At 46.2% G+C, this 21,878-nt stretch overlaps 1 protein-coding gene across 1 annotated transcript in view; it reads right to left on the bottom strand.

Annotated features, from left to right (window-relative positions):
- Positions 1-21,878, bottom strand: part of LOC112112677 (high-affinity choline transporter 1-like) — a 40,881-nt gene extending 19,003 nt beyond the window's left edge. Inside the window, exons 1-3 of the mRNA XM_026651669.1 lie at positions 21,695-21,878; positions 9,068-9,181; positions 287-442 (exon numbers count right to left, since the gene is read on the bottom strand). Of these exons, the coding sequence (XP_026507454.1) occupies positions 287-442; positions 9,068-9,181; positions 21,695-21,872 (448 nt within the window). The 5' untranslated portion in view covers positions 21,873-21,878. The remainder of the gene's footprint in view (positions 1-286; positions 443-9,067; positions 9,182-21,694) is intronic.

Here is a 21,878-nt window from a genome sequence, read left to right on the forward strand (position 1 = left end):
AAAACACGACAGTGTTCTCTCTGCAGTAGTAGTCCAAATGCTCTGCAGCAGTCGTTCAGATACTACAGCTTACAGTTGTGTAATAACAGTTCTATGGATCTTTTGTGCGGATTTTTATTGCTTATTTCCCTATTATGGTTTAACAGTTGCGTTCTGTTCAAATTTCTGTGTATCTGCACAAATACTATAAGGATCCAGAGACTACTGACTCTTAAAAAAAGCTACATGATGCGAGCGGAAAAGGAAATCTATTCTGAATGAGTGTATGTATAAGATATATACTTACCTAAAGCAGAAAGAATAGCTGCAAACCAAAATACATCTCCTATCAATGTTGGAAGAAAGAGAAGGGTTCCCATAGTGTTCCCATAGGTTTCTTGGAGGGGATCCATCATTGTCACATAGCTTTTGGATCGCATTGGCTTTACAAAAAAGAGGCCCCCTAGCAAAAATCAAATGACAAGGTGAATTATTATTTTAATTATTGCCTAAGAACCAAACAAGAATGGCGCCTCATTGTGCTAAGTGCTGTACAGACACAGAGTAATAAACAGTCCCAGCCCCAAAGAGCTTATCATCTAAATAGACAAGACAGACACAGGGGAGGAAAAGGGATATAACAGGCAGAGTGAACAATATGGTGTCTGCAAACTTCATGTTAGTTCTATGATTTTTAATACATTTAAACTATGCATTTAATTATGCATAGAGTATCTCCTGATCAGAACTATCTTGTCTTTCTAGAGGACACCAGTATTAAAACTAAGAGCTAAGCATTATATCATATCCTTTCACTAATGTCTTCCTAATAAAAATTGGATGGTTTCCTCTCTCCTCCCCAAGACATTCCTGGGTCACTTTTACCAAGTTGTTTATTTTTTTACATTAATCTTATCATTACATTGACTTTACTTCAGAGTAGAGATGAAAGACCAATTCAGAAGCACAGAAAATCATTGTTTTGTGTGTGTTTAGAAATCAAACATGGCAAGAGGTTAAGGTTGACTCCAATCCACTATTTTTTCAGATTTTCCATAATGGTACTGAGAGAGCATATGTGAGTGTTAGAGATGGAAGCAACCCAAACCATGGGGACTCAAGGTGCCTCCACCCACCACAAGTGGTGTAGAATGCGGGCAGCTTATGCCTGATACAAGGAGGGGAAAAGCCCACAGAGGGAGACAGAGCTCAGTAGCTCTGAGCAAGATGGAACCTGAGCAGTGGTGTAAGTGGCTAGCAGAGATGCAGCAGCAGCAAGCAACTCAGCAGCAACGGACCACCCAAGAGCAAGTTCATACGATGCAACGGCAACTGCTGCTGAGGGAGTTGATGACCCAGCAGCAGGAGTTCCACAAGAAGATGACACAATGTATTGTGCCAACCCTGCACTCCTCAGGAGTCCCTGCTGGGCACAGTACTGCCATAGTGGGTCCCCCCACCAATACCCATGAAGCTAAACAAGATGGGGCCAGACAATGATGGTAGGGCCTTTTTAATTACCTTTGAGAAAGTAGACTGAGCTTTCTGGTGGCCCCCTGAGCAGTGGGCTTTGATTTTTGGCTCTATACTTGACAAGTCCAGCACAGGCGGCCTACCATAACCTGGATTTGGAGCAGACTAGGATTATAAACAAGTAAAGTCCAGCTTTTTGGACTATTTGGACATTTCCAGGGAAACTCACTGTTTATCTTTTAGGTCTGAAACCCCTCCCAAGGGGCCTAGACCCTCGGTAGTAGCTCAGTGTTCGAAGAAATATTGTTGGAAACAGCTCCACCCAGAAGAAAGGTCTTGGGCTCAGGTTGCTAAATCAATTGTGACCAAATAATTTGTAAGGATATTGGCAGCAAAAGGCAGAGAGTGAGTATTGTACCATGACCTGGGACTTTGTCAGGTACAGTATGGTTAATGGAGAGTTTTCTAGAGACCAAAAGGGCCGCTAGAGACAGAATTCCTCAAGGCCTTGATGCCACACAGGACAGGCTTGAGAGAAACCCGTGAAGGCAACCTCGAAGTGGTAACACCCACTCTGAGGGGTCCACCCTTGGGAATGTCCTCCAGGATGATCAGGCCAGCCATTAGACCATGGGAAGACCAGCGGGGAACAAGAGGGTCAGGCTCGGACATGACACTGCCAGTGGGACCATCAGTCATCTCAAGCAGCTGAAGCAGGACATGCAGAACAGAGGCTGGCCACTACTCCATGGCCAAGTTCACCTCCAGCTAGAACGGTTACCTTCAGTGCCCCTGCGTGACTTGCTACTCTTCTGGACAGACAGGACACTAAAAGAAAGGATTCTCTCTTAATGAATGTGAGTACAACCATGGTTCTGGACTGCAGAAACCAGTGCACAAAAATGGCACCCCTCAAATTGACAGTGCTGGTGATGATCCAAGGGAAAAGAGTTCCAAGACTCTGGGACTCCAGCTATAGGCGACGATGTCCCCCAGAAAGTCAATTTACCTGCAGTGTATATGGCAATGTGAAAACATACCCCAGCCAACATTTATAGCTGACCCTGTGGACATGTTGTCAGGTGATAACTGTAGCCCTGGCCAAGAAATTGGCCTAACTTGTAATCATAGGCTGGGACTGGCCATTTTTTGGCAAGTTGTTACTGTACAGGTCTGCCCAATGAATGGGGTTCAAGGTCAGTTGTTGCAGCGTGACTCTCAAAGCCTGGTAAACCTCGGGGAACTGGAAGACCCAAAGAAGGACCATCACGAGCAACATGATCGCCGACCTCCGCAGAGAAGGAAGAGGTTGTCAGCCTGGATGAGGAAGTGCTCCTACAGGGCAGGAATTTTGTTCAGGAACAAAAAAGCAATCCTATACATATAGCCAATTGTTCATGCATATAATCAATTGGCATTTATAAATGGGGAAGTAATGGCACATCAGAGGGTCAAGCAGTATCCATGCTTGATGCTCAAGAAAGAGCACCTCTACTGAGTTGAAAGAGATCCATGAATGGGGTAAGAAGGGCCAACCTGCTGGTGCCGCGCAAGTATCACTGGACAGTATTGCAGTCTGAGCACAACCTCCCATGTGCTGGACACCTGGGAAGAGAGAAAACACTATCACGAGTACTAGCTCGATTCTACTGGTTGGGCGGCATCAGGAGGTGAGAGAATACTGCTCCTCCTGCCCGGAGTGCCAGCTGTTCAGCAGCAAGGGGGCTCCCTGTGGTCCCTTTGCCCTTGATTGAGACACCCTTTGAAAGAATTGGAATGGACATAGTTGGGCCCCTGGAAAGGACCACATTGGGGCACCAGTACATATTAGTAATTTTCAACTATGTGACAAGCTCCCCAGAGGCTGTTCCCCTTCACTCAGTGAAAGCTACAGTGATAGCCCTAGAGCTCCTGAACCTCTTCTGATGCATGGGATTTCCTTAGGGAAATCAGCTCAGCTCAAGGGACTAACTACACCTCCCAGCTGATGCGCTAGAGAAATTCCCTAGAGAAAAGGCTACTCAATTATGGAAAAAGAGGTGCTACCAATTAAGCAGGCCATGGATTCCCTGAGGTATTACCTGCTGGGCAGCCCCTTCTCCTTGATCATGAATCATGTTCCTCTATGCTGGTTCCGTACCATGAAAGACTTGAACTGTGTATATTGTGATGGTACCTCTTACTACAGCACTATAGCTTCAGGGAGCAACACTGGGTGGGAAAGGCCCATGCTAATGCTGATTTTTTTATTCATGGGATGTCAGAGATGGAGGCAGCCCTCCCCAGACCACCCTCCCAACTTGAGTGGCGGGCTATGTGAGGGGGCACACCCTCTCCCTATCAAGGAGGAAGCTAACAAGCTCTTATGGGCTTGGCCAGCACTATCTAGACACACCTGCAAGGCTTCCTATGCCTGGTGGGGGAGGAAAAGGGAAAGCCTGTCACAGGAAGGGGCAGTTAATTGGGGAAGCTGCAGTGCCTCAGACAGCTGATTACAGAGATAGATCAGCGAAGAGGGAGACAGTCACTGACCCAGACACCCCTGAGACTGCCTGGAGTAGGTACAGATCAGGTGTCACCAAAAGGGGTGGGGCATCTAAGGAAGGATTCTAACGCTGATCAGGATGATTAAAAGCCTATAGACAATCTGGGACCCAGGGGGGTGACAGAAAGACTGCCCAAGAGACTGAGCATCTATTTTTTCTTTTTCCTGTCTTTACTTTGTTCCTCCCTGCCCTCAGATAGGGGGAAAGGAACTCTTTTTTGGACAAAATCTTGTATACCCCGAGCAGCGGAAGGACACTGTCAGTTCCAGAAACGCAAGCAACCCAAACCATAGTCTCAAGGGGCTTCCAACTACCACAGGGACGCGCATTTCTCAGGGAGCTCCCTCAAGCATGTATAAACCCATCTTTGTCTGGCTGAGTTAATTTCACATCAGAAGAGTGCAATATAGTAGAAGAAACTGTTCACACCAAATGCAGTAGGTGGCACTCTTCCCTCTGAGTCAAATTTAAGTGAAGATACTTCCATAGCTAAGTTGACCTAACTGTGTAGTGTGGACCAGGCCCTAGTTTTTCTCTTATTAGAGGATAACAAAGAAAACCTTGGAATCACAAAGATGAATGCTTATCCTCTTTGCTGTTCCACCCTCTTTTGTCATTTCCTTCATCTATTATGGCCATCTATTTACAGTGTAAGCTCCCCAGACCAAGGGGCCTATCTTCTGTCTGAAGTGCCTAATATGCTGTTGGTGCTATATAAATGCTAACAGATAATGGGCAAAATCTTGAATTCCTTCCTCAAGAACATAAGAACGGCCATACTGGGTCAGACCACAAGTTCATGAAGCCCAGTATCCTGTCCTCTGACAGTGGCTAGTGGCAGGTACCCCAAAGGGAATGAACAGACAGGTTATCATAAAGTGATCCATGCCCTGTCACCCAATCCCAGCTTCTGGCAAACAGAGGCTAGGGACACCCATTCCTGCCCATACTGGCTAATACCATTGATGGACCTATCTTCCATGAATCTATCTTGCTCCCTTTTGAACCCCGTTATAGTATTGGCCTTCACAACTCCCTCTGGCAAGGAGTTCCACAGGTTGACAGTGCATTGGGTGAAAAAATACTTTCTTGTGTTTGTTTTAAACCTGCTACCTATTAATTTCATTTGGTGGCCCCTTGTTCTTGTATTATGAGAAGGAGTAAATAACACTTCCTTATTTACTTTCTCTATACCACTCATGATTTTATAGACCTCTATCATATATTCCTCCTTAGTCGCCTCTTTTCCAAGCTGAAAGGTCCCAGTCTTATTAATCTCTCCTCATATGGAAGCCGTTCTATACCCCTAGTCATTTTTGTTGTCCTTTTCTGAACCTTTTCCAATTCCAATATATTTTTTTTGAGATGGGGCGACCACATCTGCACGCAGTATTCAAGATGTGAGCATACCATGGATTTATATAGAGGCAATATGATATTTTCTGTCTTATTATCTATCCCTTTCTTGATGATTCCCAACATTCTGTTTGCTTTTTTGACTGCCGCTGCACATTGAGTGGATGATTTCAGAGAAGAAGCCACAATGACTCCAAGATCGCTTTTTTGAGTGGTAACAGCTAATTTAGACCCCATCATTGTATATGTATAGTTAAGATTATGTTTTCCAATGTGCATTACTTTGCATTTATCAACATTAAATTTCATCTGCCATTTTGTTGCCCAGTCACCCAGTTTTGTGAGATCCTTTTGTAGCTCTTCACAGTCTGCTTTGGACTTAACTATCTTGAGTAGTTTTGTATCATCTGCAAATTTTACCACCTCACTGTTTACCCCTTTGTCCAGATCATTTATGAATATGTTAGATAGGACTGGGCCCAGTACAGATCCCTGCGGGACACCACTATTTACCTCTCTCCATTCTGAAAACTGAAAGCTCCATTCAGAAAGCTTCCATTGACTTCAGTAGAACTGTGTCTGAGTATGTACTGATCAAAGACCACCCCTGGCCCAACAATAACAATAATAATAATTTAAGATGATGGTCTTGCATCTTGGAAGTCAATGGGAGTTTTGTCATTAAGTTGAGGTGAACAAGGCTAGGGCTTCATAAGTAATAGGTTGCTGGGGTCTAATCCAACACTCATTGAAGTCAATGAGAGTCTTTCCATTGGCTTCAATGGGATCAGGCACAAATGAGTAGAACCTTCACATTCTGATTTGGACTCGTATCTGGTGTGCTGATAGGACAGTGTCTGGGGCCCAATAAGGGATAAAATATTAATAAAACCCTTGTTCAGTGTTACAACATTAAATAGTTATGTGCAGTTCAGGTATTCAGGTTTAGCTGGCTTGTTTCCACTATAACAACCACCATTAGCCATTTTTAAATCTTTTATTCAAAACATAGAAAAAGAAGGAAAAGCAGTTACAACACTGAAACCAAGTACAAGACAAACTCACACAAAAGGGGAGAGACAAGAATAGCAAAGAGAGAAAACGCAGCTTCTGTCTCTGGTGCTGACTTTCACATGTAACTTCCCTTCTAGACTAACACAGGTCCAGCATATGCCATCTTATCAGTCACTCAGACCTGGCAAACTTGTACCTCTGTCAGGCTGTCTGAGGCCGCTGCTTTTAGCTGCCTCTCTGGTCACAGGCTCACAGCAGTGTTTCAAAAGGTAGAGTTGTTTTGTCTGGCTAAGCCAGACTCTTATTAGACAGAACGTAGGATGAGAAAGATAGTCTAGCGAAGAAACAAGATAGAGAGGGCAAATAATATATGAGGGAGGTGGATGATGGCCGGAACCCAAATCTCAAAACTCAGGTGGTGGTCAAGATTTAGATGAAAATGGTGGAGGTGGTAATTTCATCTGGCTAAGTCTGCTCTGGTAGCCTTTCAGGATCAGAATGATTACAACCCAATGGTATCAAGGTAGATTCTGAGGCCCAAGTGTAAGGCCTGAGGCCTTTTTCTGCAACCATAATAGGAGAGCAGTAGTCATGAGCCAAGAAGCAGAAAGTCACATCCTTACATTCCGTCTAAATTACGTTAAAATAATGTAATATCGGGCTGTTAAGAAGGAGATCCTGTTCTAATAGTAGCCACCATCGCCAGATAAAAAAACAGCTCTTAAGATGTTTAAAGAAAACTTTGTTTAATAGCATTCTGTCTGGCAAGGAATCATTTATCAACAGTTGTGATTGTGAAATCGCTATTGTTTTGCCTTGATAATCCCTACTTCTCTATTGTTTATCTGCATGGTTTCTGTCTGGTTCTTTGTTTCTGTCTGTTACATAACTAATTTTGCAAGGTGTAAATCAACTAAAGTGGTGGGACATGGTTGGGTGAAGAATTGTTTCACAATATGTTAGGATTGGTCAAAGAATTATTATGTAATACTTCAGTAAAATGATTGGCTAAGGAACAGCTAAGCAGGACTCAAGTTTTACTATATAAACTGGGTCCAAAAGGAAGTTCTTTGGAACCAACTCCGGGACATAGCCCAAGATCAGAGTTGCCAGACCTCAACACCCTGCCAACTATATCGTGCAGAAGCTGGAGTCCCTGGATGACCTGATCTTGACTGGCCAGCAGGAAAAGCTCATCAGCTTTATTGGGAGTGGTGAGCACTGTATGCTTTGCATGTGCATTTTGTTTTGGTGATTGTTAATAAATAGAGGTTAAGGATATTACTGTGTGAGGCTCTTTCACTGGTAAAACACCCTGCAAACCCACAGAGTGTAAGGTTATGCCCTGAGCCCATGGAAGGGTAAGGGTGGGTGGGTGCCCTGGAGCAGGGGCGGGCAAACTTTTTGCCCTGAGGGCTGCATCGGGTTTCGTAAATTGTATGGAGGGCCGGTTAGGGGAAGGGGTCATGGCCCGGCCCCCACCTCCTATCTGCCCCCCCCCAGGACTCCTGCCCCATCCAACCCGCCCTGTTCCCTGATGGCCCCCGGGGACCCCTGCCCCACCCACACACCCCTGCTCCCTGACCCCTGCCGTCCCATCCAATGCCTCCTCTCATTCCTGACGGCCCCCCAGGGATCCCTGCCCCATGTAACCACCCCTTCTCCCTGTCCCCTGACTGCCCCCGGAACCCCTGCCCCTGACTGCCCCCTGGCATCCCATCCAACCCCCCCTCCTTCCTGACTGCCCCCCCCGGGATCCCTGCCCCCATTCAACCCCCTGTTCCCCCCCCACCACCCCGACCCCTATCGACACCCCCGCCCCCTGACCACTCCCCTGAACTCCCCTGCCCTCTATTAACCCCCACCCCCCGCTCCCCACACCCTTACCGCGCTGCCTGGAGCACCGGTGGCTGGCGGCGCTACAGCCGTGCCACCCGGCTGGAGTTGGGCCATGCCGCTGCCGCCACCACGCAGCACAGAGACTGGGTCAGGCTGGGCTCTGCAGCTGCGCTGCCCCAGGAGCTCATAGCCCCGCCGCCCAGAGCATTGTGCTGGCGGCGGAGCGAGTGAGCTGAGGCTGCGGGGGATGGGGAACACGAGGGGAGGGGCTGGGGCTAGCCTCCCGGGCCAGGAGCTCGGGGGCTGGGCAGGACGGTCCCGCAGGCCAGATGTGGCCCGCAGGCTGTAGTTTGCCCACCTTTGCCCTAGAGTGTGGGGTTATGCCTTGAGCCCTAGGAGCAGGGTAAAGGTGGGTGATCCTACAGTGTGCGGGTAACCCCAGGAAATGATGGGAGAGGCAGCCACAATCGTAAAGTTCACCCCTACCAGTCCCCAAAATAAGCAGTGTCCAAGAAGGGGGAGCAACCTCATTTTGTTAAAATTAACCAATCAAAATGCATTTTGGTGATTTAAATGATAATAATTTTCTCCCATTTCTAGAATCTTTCCGTTTGTTGTTAAGCCAAACCAGGAGTTTAACAGGATCCTTGAAGACCCCTCAACAGAGTTCTTTTAATGTGAACAATCCAGTTTGTGCCTGTCTGTGTCCAACTTTTGCTGACTTTCATAACCACTTTTATGCAACCGTTTGAGTTGGACAACTCAGAATACAGGCATCTGAACAACAAGAAGCCTAAATTTTCATGTTGCTAAAACTGCTTTGCAATGAAAACATTTAAGAATCGAATTGTTGTTTTTACCGATGATAAAAGCTAGAAGATATCCTACTGGAGCCACGACCCAGGCCAGCCCTCGTGTAGGGAGGTACACGATCTCAGACGTTCCATTGATGTAGCCACCTCCAACCCAAGTTGCTGGAAAAAAAGAAAAGCAGGAGGAAATTGAGAAAAAGAAGAAAGCATATGGTTTTCCTTTATTTCAGAGCTACCATCATATTTTGTGCTAGAAGATAAGGCATATGAAGCAGAAGCAAAGATAGAACTTCAAGGACATAATGTTACAGAGTGAATTTTCAAAATGTGGGCCACTAAAGGTAGGCATCTAAATAAGTTGGCTGGTTTTCAGAGATGCTGAGTGCCTATCATTCAGTTCAGCAAAGCACTTAAGCACAAGTACTTAAATCTATCCATATTCAGCAAGACACTTAGGAACTACTAAGCTACTAGAAAAGTTCTTTGATAAGTAATTCATGCTGGCCACTGATGTGATGTATGGTTCTGCAGTTGCTGTTCTTACTTAACCTGTATGGGACCAGGGGCGGCCCTAGACTAGCTGCCAGCAACTGGCGCCCTAGGCGAACCATGCAATCGATGCCCCCCACCCCCAAGGGCAGATCTAGGCTGAGGTTTTTGGTAAACTGGGAAACATTTTGCTGCTTTTTTCCTTTTAATGTTTTTTAAGCGTTTTTTTATTTTTTAAACAGAGGCTTAATTATTCAGTTTGTCCGTCCATCTGTCTGTCCAACCAATGTTTCTGAGCTCAGATAAAATAGAGACATGAAATTTTCAGAATAGATTTGTACACAACAGCTAGATGATATTTCAGTCCGATTTCAAATAAAAATGCATTAAAATGTTAATTATAATTTTTATTATTACAAATCCAAAATCATCCATTATGCTATCCTGCTTTAACTGCCATTACCACCACATCCAATATAGAAAGAAATAAGAAAACTCTTCAATGAACTTTAACCTGTATTTACAAAACACTCCGAATAAAAAACACTCTATGCTCTTAAAATATGACTTTTCTTGCTTTAAGTTTTGAAAATTCAGTCACTAGTTCTTTTAGATCCAGTTTTCCAGCTATTTCATGCTCTATTGACATTGTGGAAAGTCGAACATGTCTCTCTTGCATCACTGTTGAACGCAGATATGTTTTTATCAATTTTAACTTTGAGAAGCTACGTTCCCCACTAGCTACGGAAACTGGCAAAGTTAAAAAAATGTGTAGAGCTATAAAAATGTTTGGAAAACTGTCTGTGAGTTTATTTTCACAAACAAACTTCAGTACTTCTTCAGGAGTGGAATGTTTCTTAAGTCATCTTGAAAAAGCCTGAAGCTCACTACACAAATCTGTAGCATCAATGTCTTTTGAATTTTCATGAGTCAATGCTGACTCCAGTTTTATACAAAATTCTCTTATCTGTTTTGCTGTTTTCTTTTGCAAGCTGTGGGTATCATATAGAAAGCCAAATACTGACTCTAGCTGCTGCATCTGTTGAAATTTTTTGTCAACCAAGTGAATAGCAGTATCAAGGACTGCGAAATAGAAATTCACTTTGAACCTTTATTTTGGGTTCTGAATGGGTGTGTCTCATCCTTCATACAAAAACTGCTGGGTTTTTTGCCGAATGCGAACTGGCTCTGGTTCAAATTCTGTCAGAAAGTCTATTTCTTCAACAAGCTCGAGAGAATCTACCAGTGTTCTTTCAAACCCTTCATCACTTCTGAATTCCTCCAGAAGATTTTTAGTTTGCTGCAGTTTTTGAATAGCAGACTGTATGTTCAAGTTCTTTTCCTGAAGCTGCTTACTAGTGAGGTTAATCTTGAAAAGGATATTATACCACAAAATAAGTGAAGTCACAAATTTGAACTTGGAAAGGCCATTTGCAAGAACTTCTGATCTGAACGTGCCGTATTGCCAGATGATCCAGTAAAGGTAGTATCATCAGAAATTTCAATTAGGGCATCATAAATGTTTCCAAGTTCATAGCAAAGAGGCTTCAAAGCATCAATGTGACTCTCCTATCTTTTCTGACTAAATGGTTTCACAGTTAGAGAATTCACACGGCGAGTCAGAATCTCCCAACGGCGTGTTGAGCCTGAGAAAAACACATAAACACGTTGCACCAGGTCAAAGGAACTGCTTGCCTCCAAACAGCATCTAGCAGCATCATTGACAACCAAATTAAAAGAATGTGCACTGCAAGGAACGAAAAAGGCCCTAGGATTGATTTCCATCATTCTCCTTTGCACACCATTGTCTTTACCCTTTATATTACTTCCATTATCATAGCCTTGGCCACGTAAGTTTTCAACAATTTCTACAATTTTTTTTCTAATGGCATTTGCTAGGATTTGAATCAGTTCATTCTGCATATTTTTTCCTGAGTAATGAACCTGTGTTTCATGATCAGTTATTTTACGTAGATGCTCTTTCATGACTGGATCAAACAAAACCAGGTATTCAACAAATTTTAAAACGTTTCCATTACCTGGAGTGTATACTTTTTCATTTCTACTGTGGCTGCAGAATGCTACATTTTTCCCAGCAAGAACTCTCACGAAAGCAAACAGACTCTCTAATATTTGTTGCCAAAATTCTTCTTTGTCCTTGATCACATGTAAATTTTCTTCATCGATAGTTTTTCCTTTTTTCAATCGTAATTCAAGTTCTTTCCAATTTTGAAAACATTCCAAATGTTCTGTACTTCTTTCATGTGAAGAGAGAATTGAAGATATGTTTTTCCAGTCCTTGGAACCATTTTCAGTAATTGATGTACCAATTGCTTGATTTCTAAACAATGTGCAGCAAAAGCAAAACACAGAGTCCTTCAACGCTGAATATTGTAACCAGTTTCGATGAATTTCTTCCCCATTAATGAGTTTCCTCTTGTAATGCTGAGCAGAGAATTTTCTTTTATTTCCATCCTTCGGGAAGGGAAATTCATGAACTTGTTCAGGTCCATGTTCCACAAGAATTTGCCGCACACTGTCATCACATCTGGGCCATGAAGCTGGGTCCCTATACTGTAACTTATTTGTAACTTCCTCATCCTTTCTTCCTGCTACTTCATTTACTTCAATTTCTGCATGTGTCTCTGAAGGTGAATAAATGTTCTCCACTTCCATATCAGTCTGATGCTGTGAGCTGCCTTCATCTAGAAGTAAGTTTCCATCATCTTGAGTTTCCAAACTCCTTTTTTGTGGATCTGAGATACCCTCATCTCGAAGTAATATACCTTCATCTTGATGTTCCAAACTGCTTCCATGCGGATGTGAGCTAACCTTCTCTCCAAGTAAAATTGCTTCATCTGGATGCTGTGAACTACTTCCATCTTTATTTGGATTAAAGAGAAGATATTTCAGGAAGGATCCCTGCTGTTTTGCTTGGTCCTTTTCCTTCTCAGCCTTTCGTTTACGATACTCAGCTCCTGAGGGTTTTCTTTTTCCTCTTTCTGCCATGGGGCATTTGAATATTGTTATATAGTGTGCTCCCGACTGCAAGCATTATAGTATTAAGGATGGCTGACACACCACATCTTTGGTGATTAAACCACATTGCAGCCATCCCAACACGTCTTTTCACTGCTTAAACGTTCAATGATTAGTAACATACACTCACTTACCTATTAAAACAGTTAGTTACAGCATTTACACGGAAACAAAATGATCTTTTTTGACATTATAACCCGACACTGGTTGTTTGGAAAGTAATCCCCTTCCTCACGGTTACCTGCTTGGAGTGTGACGTCATCTTCGTTATTTTATTTGAATTTTTTTTCATCTTTTTATTTTGATTTTTTCCCTTGAATTTGGTGCCCCATTTAACTTGGCACCCTAGGTGACTGCCTAGTTCACCTATATGGACGGGCCGCCCCTGTATGGGACCATTAGGAGGATTAGTGAGGAGAAAAGGATTGAAGTGCTTTCAGTATGTAAATGACAGTAAGCAGTATTTTTCCATCCTGTCCAACTCTGGTGGTGCAGGCAAGTGGCTTTTCTGGTGCCTGGTTGGCTTCAGTGGGAACTGTGGGAGCTCAGTGCCTCTGAAAATCAGGCTATTTCTTAGCTGTTGCAGTCTCTGCATTCTCCCAAGCAATGATTTTAACTTATCTTGTGCTTTCCCTTCTTTCTGATGGGTGCCATAGGTTTGATAATGATCCTTAGCTGCCTTGGTTTCCCTTCTCTCACCTGAGTTTGTCTTCACAGCACCTTTCAGCCATGCCTCATTTTCCCTATCAGCACTGGGGTTTGCATCTGAGCCTTCTAGGTTCAAACCAGTTATATCACATCCCAGCAATAGATCAAAAGGCATATCCTGCAGTATAACCACTGTCAGGTTCCCTGAACCTTCTCAAGCTTTTACAGTGATTTGGGTGTCAGTTTAACTTTTGCAGAAGAGATTACAGGGCCTTCCCCATAAGTAAGGATGACCACAGGCACCAACTCCGTGCGTGTTCCAGGACTGGAGCACCCATGGGGAAAAAATTGTGGGTGCTGAGCACCCGCCAGCAGCGCCCCATCAGCTCCCTTCCACCCTCCAGTGCCCCCCGCCCGCCAGTGAGCCCGGCGGACCAGTGCCTCCCCCTGCCTCTCCGCGCCTCCCCTCCTTCCCCGCTCCTCCCGCCCGCTGTGATCAGCTGTTTCGCAGCGTTCAGGAGGCTCTCGGGAGGAGGAGCGAGGACGCAGCATGCTCGGGGGAGGGGGTGGAACTGGGTGGGAAGAGGTGGGGTGGGGGTGGGGCCTTGGGGAAGGGGTGGAGTGGGGGTGGGGCCTGGGGCAGAGCTGGGGGTCAAGCACCCCCTGGCACTTTGGAAAGTCGGCGCCTGTGAGGGTGACAGATACGGAACCAGTCCTCGATGGCTGCCCAATTTAACTCAGAGCTCATCTCAAAAGCATTGAATAACACATCCATGTCAGCCCCCTCCTATAGTGAGGCTAGGCAGCAGTTCAGAAAGGATGCAGTCTGAGGACCCCGGTATCTGAGGTCTGCCCCCACCTCCAGCATAAGGGTGCAACTGGAGCATTTTCTCCGTTTCAGGTTCATGTTGATGCTCCTTTTCTCTCTGTGCTCTCTCTTCTTGTGCATGCTGCCATTGCTGCTCCCAGTTGGCAAGTTGCTTGGCCTCAAAGTGCAACTTGTCTCTTTGAAGCTGCAGCTTTAACTCCTCAACCTGCAGCCTTTGCAATGACAGCTGCTGATGAAGAGGCGAGCTTGGCTTAGATGGTGCCAACTTGCTGCTTCTGCCATCCTCTAAGAGGTTGTCTCCAAGATCTTCCAGTCCTGCCGGGCTGTTCTGGTCTCCTTCTCCCTCAGCCTCCAGTGCACCTCTTGAGTCCCCTCCCGGTCGTGGAATATCAGTCTCTCTGGTCCTCAGAGTACAGTAAGCAAACCAGCTGGTCTTTGTCTGCTCTTGAGAGTTTATCTTCTTCTCCCTGCATTACTGCACCAACTGACTTTTCCTGAGTTGCTCAGAACTCATCTTCCCTGTTTTTTCCTATTCTTTCCTGAAAAGACTACATGATATTTTTTTCTGTTGGCTTTTTTTCTACTACAATACTTGCGTTCCCTGTGTGATGTGATATGTACCCCGCACTGGCAATGAAAGGGTTAATGTGTGCCTGAGAGGCCAATTATGCTCTCCGGCTGCACCTGAGGGGTGGGCCAGGGTTTAATTAATGATGAAGCCCAGCTGGGGAAGGAGCTGCGCAGTGGCTATAAAAAAGGGAAGTACCACGTGGAGGGGGCTGCAGGTCTGGTTGTCAACATTGTGTTTCAAAAATAAGGGGCTGTGTTCTTAGCACCCCTGCCCCACCCTCTCCTCCTGATATTATTGTTAACAATAAGCAGGACTCACCTACATTTCTCAGTGGTATTTCTTGCTGCTTTTTGCAGCACTCAGCAGCTCCTGATCTTGCTGAAGAGAGATGAAGAAATAAGGAACTGTGAGCAACCCTAGTTGCAGGGAGAACTTTGTAGCCACTCTCTGGGACTAGAGAGGTTGTGATTAGAAAGCCCCGGGGGAAGGATCCCAAGATCATCTCCTGAGAAGTCTTGTGGGAGGCCAACAGAGACACAGAGCAGCAACTGGGGTGAAGCAAGTTCTGATGAGGAGCCCTGATAATAGGGGAGGATCTGGACTTCCAGAGAGAGAGCCCTGAGACGTGTTCATCAGATGAGCAAAGAGAAATGAAACATGAAGCCTGAGGAGGACAGAAATGGATTTACATTTAGTTATGGATTTTGTTGTGGGATTCCAGGGGAGGCCTGAGAGAAGGGTGAACTTAGAGAGGCTGTGGGAGAGGGCTGCTGACAGGCAAGCCTTCTTGAAGTCCAAAGAGGCAGCAGCAAGAAGTCTGGCAGCGTGAACCTTGACTGCCTGTCCTAGGGTCCCTGGACTAGACCAGTGTAGAGGGTGGGCCTGGGTTCCCCATCAGCCCCTGATAAGGTGGTGTGAAGCCCCTGAGAAAGAGATAAGGATGACTAAGAGCCCTGAGAGAAGGGTGCGTGGGCCACGGGGCCCAGAGTCAGGCCTGAAGACCTTTTGTAAGGACATTGGATGGTTGTTTATTGGACTTTATTACTCTGGGTGGGTGGGACTGGCATGAGGGCCGACTTGTGAGAAGAGGCAGACGGCTGTAGGACCTGAGCGAGTGTTGGCGGGGAGCATTAGATAAGGAGAGAGCTGCTATGCCCAGCCGTGAGGGGGCACTCTAGTAGTGAGTACGCTCTTCTAAACCCTGCTGTTCACACTTAAAATTCACCTCTGTTGTGATCCCAAACCAATGTAAACCTTGTTTTGCCAGGCTGGGAACTAGCGATCAAAAGAGTTGGGGAGGGCAGGTGGCTGAGGGTGTGTGAGGGGGGTGCAGGAGTCAGGGCTGGGTGTGTGTGAGGGGAGTACAGGAGTCGGCTGGCGGTGCAGGGTCTAGGAGGGAGTTAGGGTGCAGGAGAGGGCTGGGGCAGGAGGTTGGAGTGTGGAGCGCTTACCTGGGGCAGCTTCCATTTGGTGCAAGGGGTGCAGGTGGGAATGTGTGTGTATGTGCAGGAGCTCCCATTTGGTGCTCAGGGTGGGGAGGTGCACGAGTCAGGGCATTGGATGTGGGGGGGCTGGATATGTGGGGGTGGGTGGGCTGGGGTCGTGGGGGTGCTCCCAGCCCCCTGCTCTGAGCGGTTCACGGCCTGGGGCTGGGGTGGGATATGTGCAGAGAGAGTGCGGGGGCCCCGCCTTTGCTCCACCCTGCCCCGATTCCACCACCTTCCCCAAGGCCCCACCCCTGCCTCTTCTTCCCCTCCTCCCCCGAGCGCGCTGTGGCCCCGCTCCTCTCCCTGCTTCCCTCCCTCCCGGAGCGACCTGAGTGCAGGGAAACAGCTGGGAGGGGGAGGGGCGGGAACGCAGCATGCTCAGGGGAGGAGGTGGGGGAGGGAGGAGTTTGGCTGCTGGTGGGGGTGGAGCCTGCAGCAGGAGCCCCTGGAGCCGGCAGGACCAAGTTTCTGCCCCCGCAGCCACCTGGCCCTGGGGCCAGGAGCGGCGCCAGGGTTTTTGCTGCCCTAGGCAGCAGCGCTCCTCCTCTGAGCATTCGGCGGCGGGGGTCCTTCCGCTCCGTGCCTTCGGGGCACTTCGGCGGTGGGTCCCGGAGCGAGTGAAGGACCCACCACCGAATTTACGCCGAAGACCCGGAGCGGAAGGACCCCCCGCCGCCGAATTTCCGCCGAGGGTGGCAAAATGCCTCCCCCCAAATCCTGCCACCCCCCAAATCCTGCCGCCCTAGGCGACTGCCTAGTGTCGCCTAGTGGAAGTGCCGGCCCTGCCTGGGGCCCCCTGTCGTTGGGGGGCCCCGTGCCAGGGCACCCTGTGTTTTACTGTAAATCCACCTCTGCAGGCAATTGTCCTGCTTGCCCCTCTAATGTCAGCCCTGCACTTGCAACCCCCTTAAACCTATCCTGCAAACCCGCCCCCCTAGGGTTTGCGACCCCCCCCCAGTTGAGACACATTTCTCTAGATGAGTTGATGTACCCCCTGGAAGACCTCTGCATACGCCCAGGGGTACACACACCCCTGATTAAGAACCACTGTTCTAAGTAAATAATACTTTGCTTTGAGGAAGCTGCTTGATCTCTAATTACCACTGTCATTGCCTCGTAGGGTTGCCAACAGTCCCTTATTAGAAGGGGCGTCTCTTATTTCTTCATCTCTGCACAACAAGATTGGGAGTTGCTGAGTGCTACAAAAAGCAGCAAGAAATACCCCTGGTGAATGTAGGTGGGTACTGCTTATTATTAATAATAATAATCATGAAGATAATAATGATAATAATATCGGGAGGTGGGTGGGGCAGGGGTGCTAAGAAAACAGTCCCTTATTTTTGAAATACAATGTTGGTAACCTTAATTCATCCCAGACGGAATAGAACTGCAGGGTCTGAGCAGTCAGACCTGCTAAGGTGATCATGGCTGACACACCAGGAACTGCAGCCCAGCAGCTGGTCTGAGAGTTTCCACACAGCCATCACTTCTTTCTCAGACCTAGAAGGAGGTGTACTTGGAGAGACCAGGAGGTGTATTACGTGCAATTAGCCCAGTAACCATGTGTGACGGTATCTTCCATAAGGCTTTATGGAAATATGCTTAGAATGTGTTTTATGCTACCTATGCCATGTAACATATCTCAAAGGTTATGATCTACTGAATGTATTAATCCTATTTGTATGCATGTCTCATTTTTGTATTCGAAGTTATGAATGTTATGAATGTTGGCTGTGTACTGGCTTGATTTCTAAATAACCTTAGCAGAGCATTTGGTCAGTTCCCAGAGAAAGGAATGTTGAAATTAAGTACCTAATCAAGAAACACTGAAAGGACAATAGATCTTGGAATGCTCCAATCCACATAAGAAGTCTACTTGAGGATGTTCAAGGTAGCATGTAAACAATGGATGCTACCTGTAAAAACTGTGAGTCATGCATGGACATGTGACTTGCCCAGGTGACTCCTAAACTCCATCTTGGAGCTGGACTTTGCATAGGGGTGAGGAGGGGGTCTCCACCCACAAGAGAAAGTCTATTTAAACCCCTAGGAGACCCCTCCATTTTGTCTTCAGCTGGCTAAAGAGAGAGCATCTCCACCCCCCAGGATACTTGGAAGAAACTGGAACAAAGGGCAATGACTGCAAGGGGTGTGAGTGATTGCTGGACCCAAGCTAAAAGGAGATTAGTCTGTAAAAGGGAGCATTCTGGAACTGGTGAGGATCTTATCTGTATTCAGTTTGATTAGACATAGATTTGCACATTTTATTTTATTTTGCTTGGTGACTTACTTTGTTCTGTCTGTTACTACTTGGAACCACTTAAATCCTATTTTCTGTATTTAATAAAATCACTTTTTACTTATTAATTAACTCAGGGTATGTATTAATACCTGGGGGAGCAAACAACTGTGCATATCTTTCTATCAGTGTTATAGAGGGTGAAAAATTTATGAGTTTACCCTGTATAAGCTTTATACAGGGTAAAACGGATTTATTTGGGTTTAGACCCCATCGGGAGTTGGGCATCTGAGTGTTAAAGACAGGGACACTTCTGTTAGCTGCTTTCAGGTAAACCTGCAGCTTTGGGGCAAGTAATTCAGACCCTGGGTCTTTGTTGGAGCAGACGGGAGTGTCTGGCTCAGCAAGACAGGATGCTGGGGTCCCGAGCTGGTAGGGAAAGCAGGGGGCAGAAGTAGTCTTGGCACATCAGGTGGCAGCTCCCAGGGGGTTTCTGTGATCCAACCCATCTGTGATCTATAGGGTTGGATCCCTAAAGAGAGATATGTCTGTGATGGGTTGGATCACAGAAACCCCCTGGGAGCTGCCACCTGATGTGCCAATCATTTATTAAATAGCTGAAATCATCAGCAATGGCCATCATAGAAAGTTGTCTAAATTCTGCTGTCAGACCACTTGCACAGCTGCCAGGGATCCCAGCCCCCCTGGCACAGATCCTTGCCTTACCCCTCTTGGCAGCTACAGACGCAGCTCCACCTTCCCCCATTCTCCCAGCAGGAGACACCAGATAATCTGAATGTAGGCACAACATCAAATGCTTAAACATTATACACAAAAGACTTTGTGGTGAAACAGGTAAGGTTGCTACACAGCAATATAACTCTCACAACCCACAGAAGCAAGGATGTGAAAATGTAAGTACCCTAAGAGTACCTACCCACTGGCACAAACCTCACAATTACTATACCCCACATTTATACACACATTATACTCTCACTGGCACAAACCTCACAACTACCATACACACATTTATATACACTCATGTCTCTGATGTGGTTATGAGGCCAAATCTCATCTTAGGAAACCCTGTATCTAAAATTTTAATGGGTTCCTTCCTATCCCTAGTTCAGGTAACTCTTTTTAATCTGCCTCTGGGTGGTTCTACTGAACCTTCTGTTTACTTGCTCCAGGTAGGGTTGGATCAATTTGCTAAAGTTCTATTAACCAATCAGAGAGGTGGAAAAGACCCTGTTAAGTCATTTAAGGCTCAAATGTATGAATGACTGACACCTTCCATTGACTGCAATGGGCACTGAGGATGCTTGATATTTGCAGGAGGCACTTGGGGGAGATTTCCGAGGCGTTCACCGTTGGGCGCCTAACTCCCCTTTGTGCCTTTGTAAAACTCCCCTCAGTGACTTGCAGGATCAGGCCATAGTCAATGTTCCTGCCATGCAGTGTTCCCATCTGTTTATTTTCTAAGGCTTTGTCCGGTTTTGAACATCTGCATGCGCCAATGGGATCCGCTCCACTCCGCTTGGGAGGCTGTTCCACAGTCTCAATGGGAAGACATTCTGCCTGATATTCAGCCTAGTGCAGGGGTTCTCAAACTGGGGGTCGGGACCCCTCGGAGGTCGCAAGGTTATTACATGGGGGGTCGTGAGCTGTCAGCCTCCACCCCAAACTCCGCTTTGCATCCAGCATTTATAATGGTGTTAAATATATAAAAAGTGTTTTTAATTTATAAGGGGGGGGGTTACATTCAGAGGCTTGCTATGTGAAAAGGGTCACCAGTACAAAAGTTTGAGAACCACTGTCCTAGTGAATAGAGGGCTCAACTTATTTTATTACACTTATGTGTAAGAACTGAGTAGAATTTTCAACAGTTTGGGGTGGTGAAGCCTGTATGTGTTTCAATTGCAGACAGACACTTGTATTTCATATACCAACACTCCTCATTTACATAGCAGCTTTCTTCTGAAGATCTCAAAACACTTCATAGAGGTAGTTAAGATACTGTCTGTTATGGAGTTGAGAACAGAAACCATGATACTTAGTCCCCTGACCCTAATCCCTAGATGGCACTGCCTCCAGGGTATAAGAGATAGAAGGGGGAGGATTTCTGACATGATCATAGAATCATAGACTATCAGGGTTGGAGGGGACCTCAGGAGGTCATCTAGTACATCCCCCACTCAAAGCAGGACCAATCCCCTACTAAATCATCCCAGCCAGGGCTTTGTCAAGCCTGACCTTAAAAACCTCTAAGGAAGGAGATTTCACCACCTCCCTAGGTAACCCATTCCAGTGCTTCACCACCCTCCTAGTGAAAAAGTTTTTCCTAATATCCAACCTAAACCTCCCCCACTGCAACTTGAGACCATTACTCCTTGTTCTATCGTCTGGTACCACTGAGAACAGTCTAGATCCATCCTCTTTGGAACTCCCTTTCAGGTAGTTGAAAGCAGCTATCAAATCCTCCCTCATTCTTCTCTTCTGCAGACTAAACAATCCCAGTTCCCTCAGCCTCTCCTCATAAGCCATGTGCTCCAGCCCCTTAATCAGTTTTGTTGCCCTCCGCTGGACTCTTTTCAATTTTTCCACATCCTTCTTGTAATGTGGGGCCCAAAACTGCACACAGTACTCCAGATGAGGCCTCACCAATGCTGAATAGAGGGGAATGATCTGCTGGCAATCCTCCTACTTATACAGCCCAAAATGCCGTTAGCCTTCTTGGCAACAAGGGCACACTGTTGACTCATATCCAGCTTCTCGTCCACTGTAACCCCTAGGTCCTTTTCTGCAGAACTGCTGCCTAGCTACTCGGTCCCTAGTCCATAGCAGTGCATGGGATTCTTCCGTCCTAAGTGCAGGACTCTGCACTTGTCCTTGTTGAACCTCATCAGATTTCTTTTGGCCCAATCCTCTAATTTGTCTAGGTCCCTCTGTAACCTATCCCTACCCTCCAGCATATCTACCACTCCTCCTAGTTTAGTGTCATCTGCAAACTTAGGGTGCAATCCACGCCATCCTCCAGATCATTAATTAAGATATTGAACAAAACTGGCCCCAGGACTGACCCTTGGGGCACTCCGCTTGATACCGGCTGCCAACTAGACATGGAGCCATTGATCACCTGTTGATATCCCGTGCTACTGGAAAAAAAGAACAAACCAAGAGCGCCAATAAAATTAAAGTAGGTACATAGAAGAACAATTCCTCTAGCCAAAAAATCTGAAACCAAATACATGTAGAGGACATCTCCTTAGGTTAATTATATAAGGAGAATACACAACAGAATTTAAGAAACTCTTACTGATCTAAATATAGATTATAAACTAGAACAGGAATTAATATTAAGAAACAAACTCACCAGTTGTGGTGAATAATCCCACAAAAATGTTCATGTTTCTGCCTCCCACCATGGCAACCTCACTTCGGTTTGCATTCTTCTCCTCCTTTTTGGTTTTCCAAGCAGCCCAAATCCCAGTTGCCAACATTATCGCATAGAACACAATCGTGGCTACCAGACCGGGGATGTTTAGAGCCATTTTCTG

This window comes from Terrapene carolina, unplaced genomic scaffold, assembly GCF_002925995.2.
Source record: "Terrapene carolina triunguis isolate 2854851 unplaced genomic scaffold, T_m_triunguis-2.0 Scaffold97, whole genome shotgun sequence".
NCBI classification, from domain to species: domain Eukaryota; kingdom Metazoa; phylum Chordata; order Testudines; family Emydidae; genus Terrapene; species Terrapene triunguis.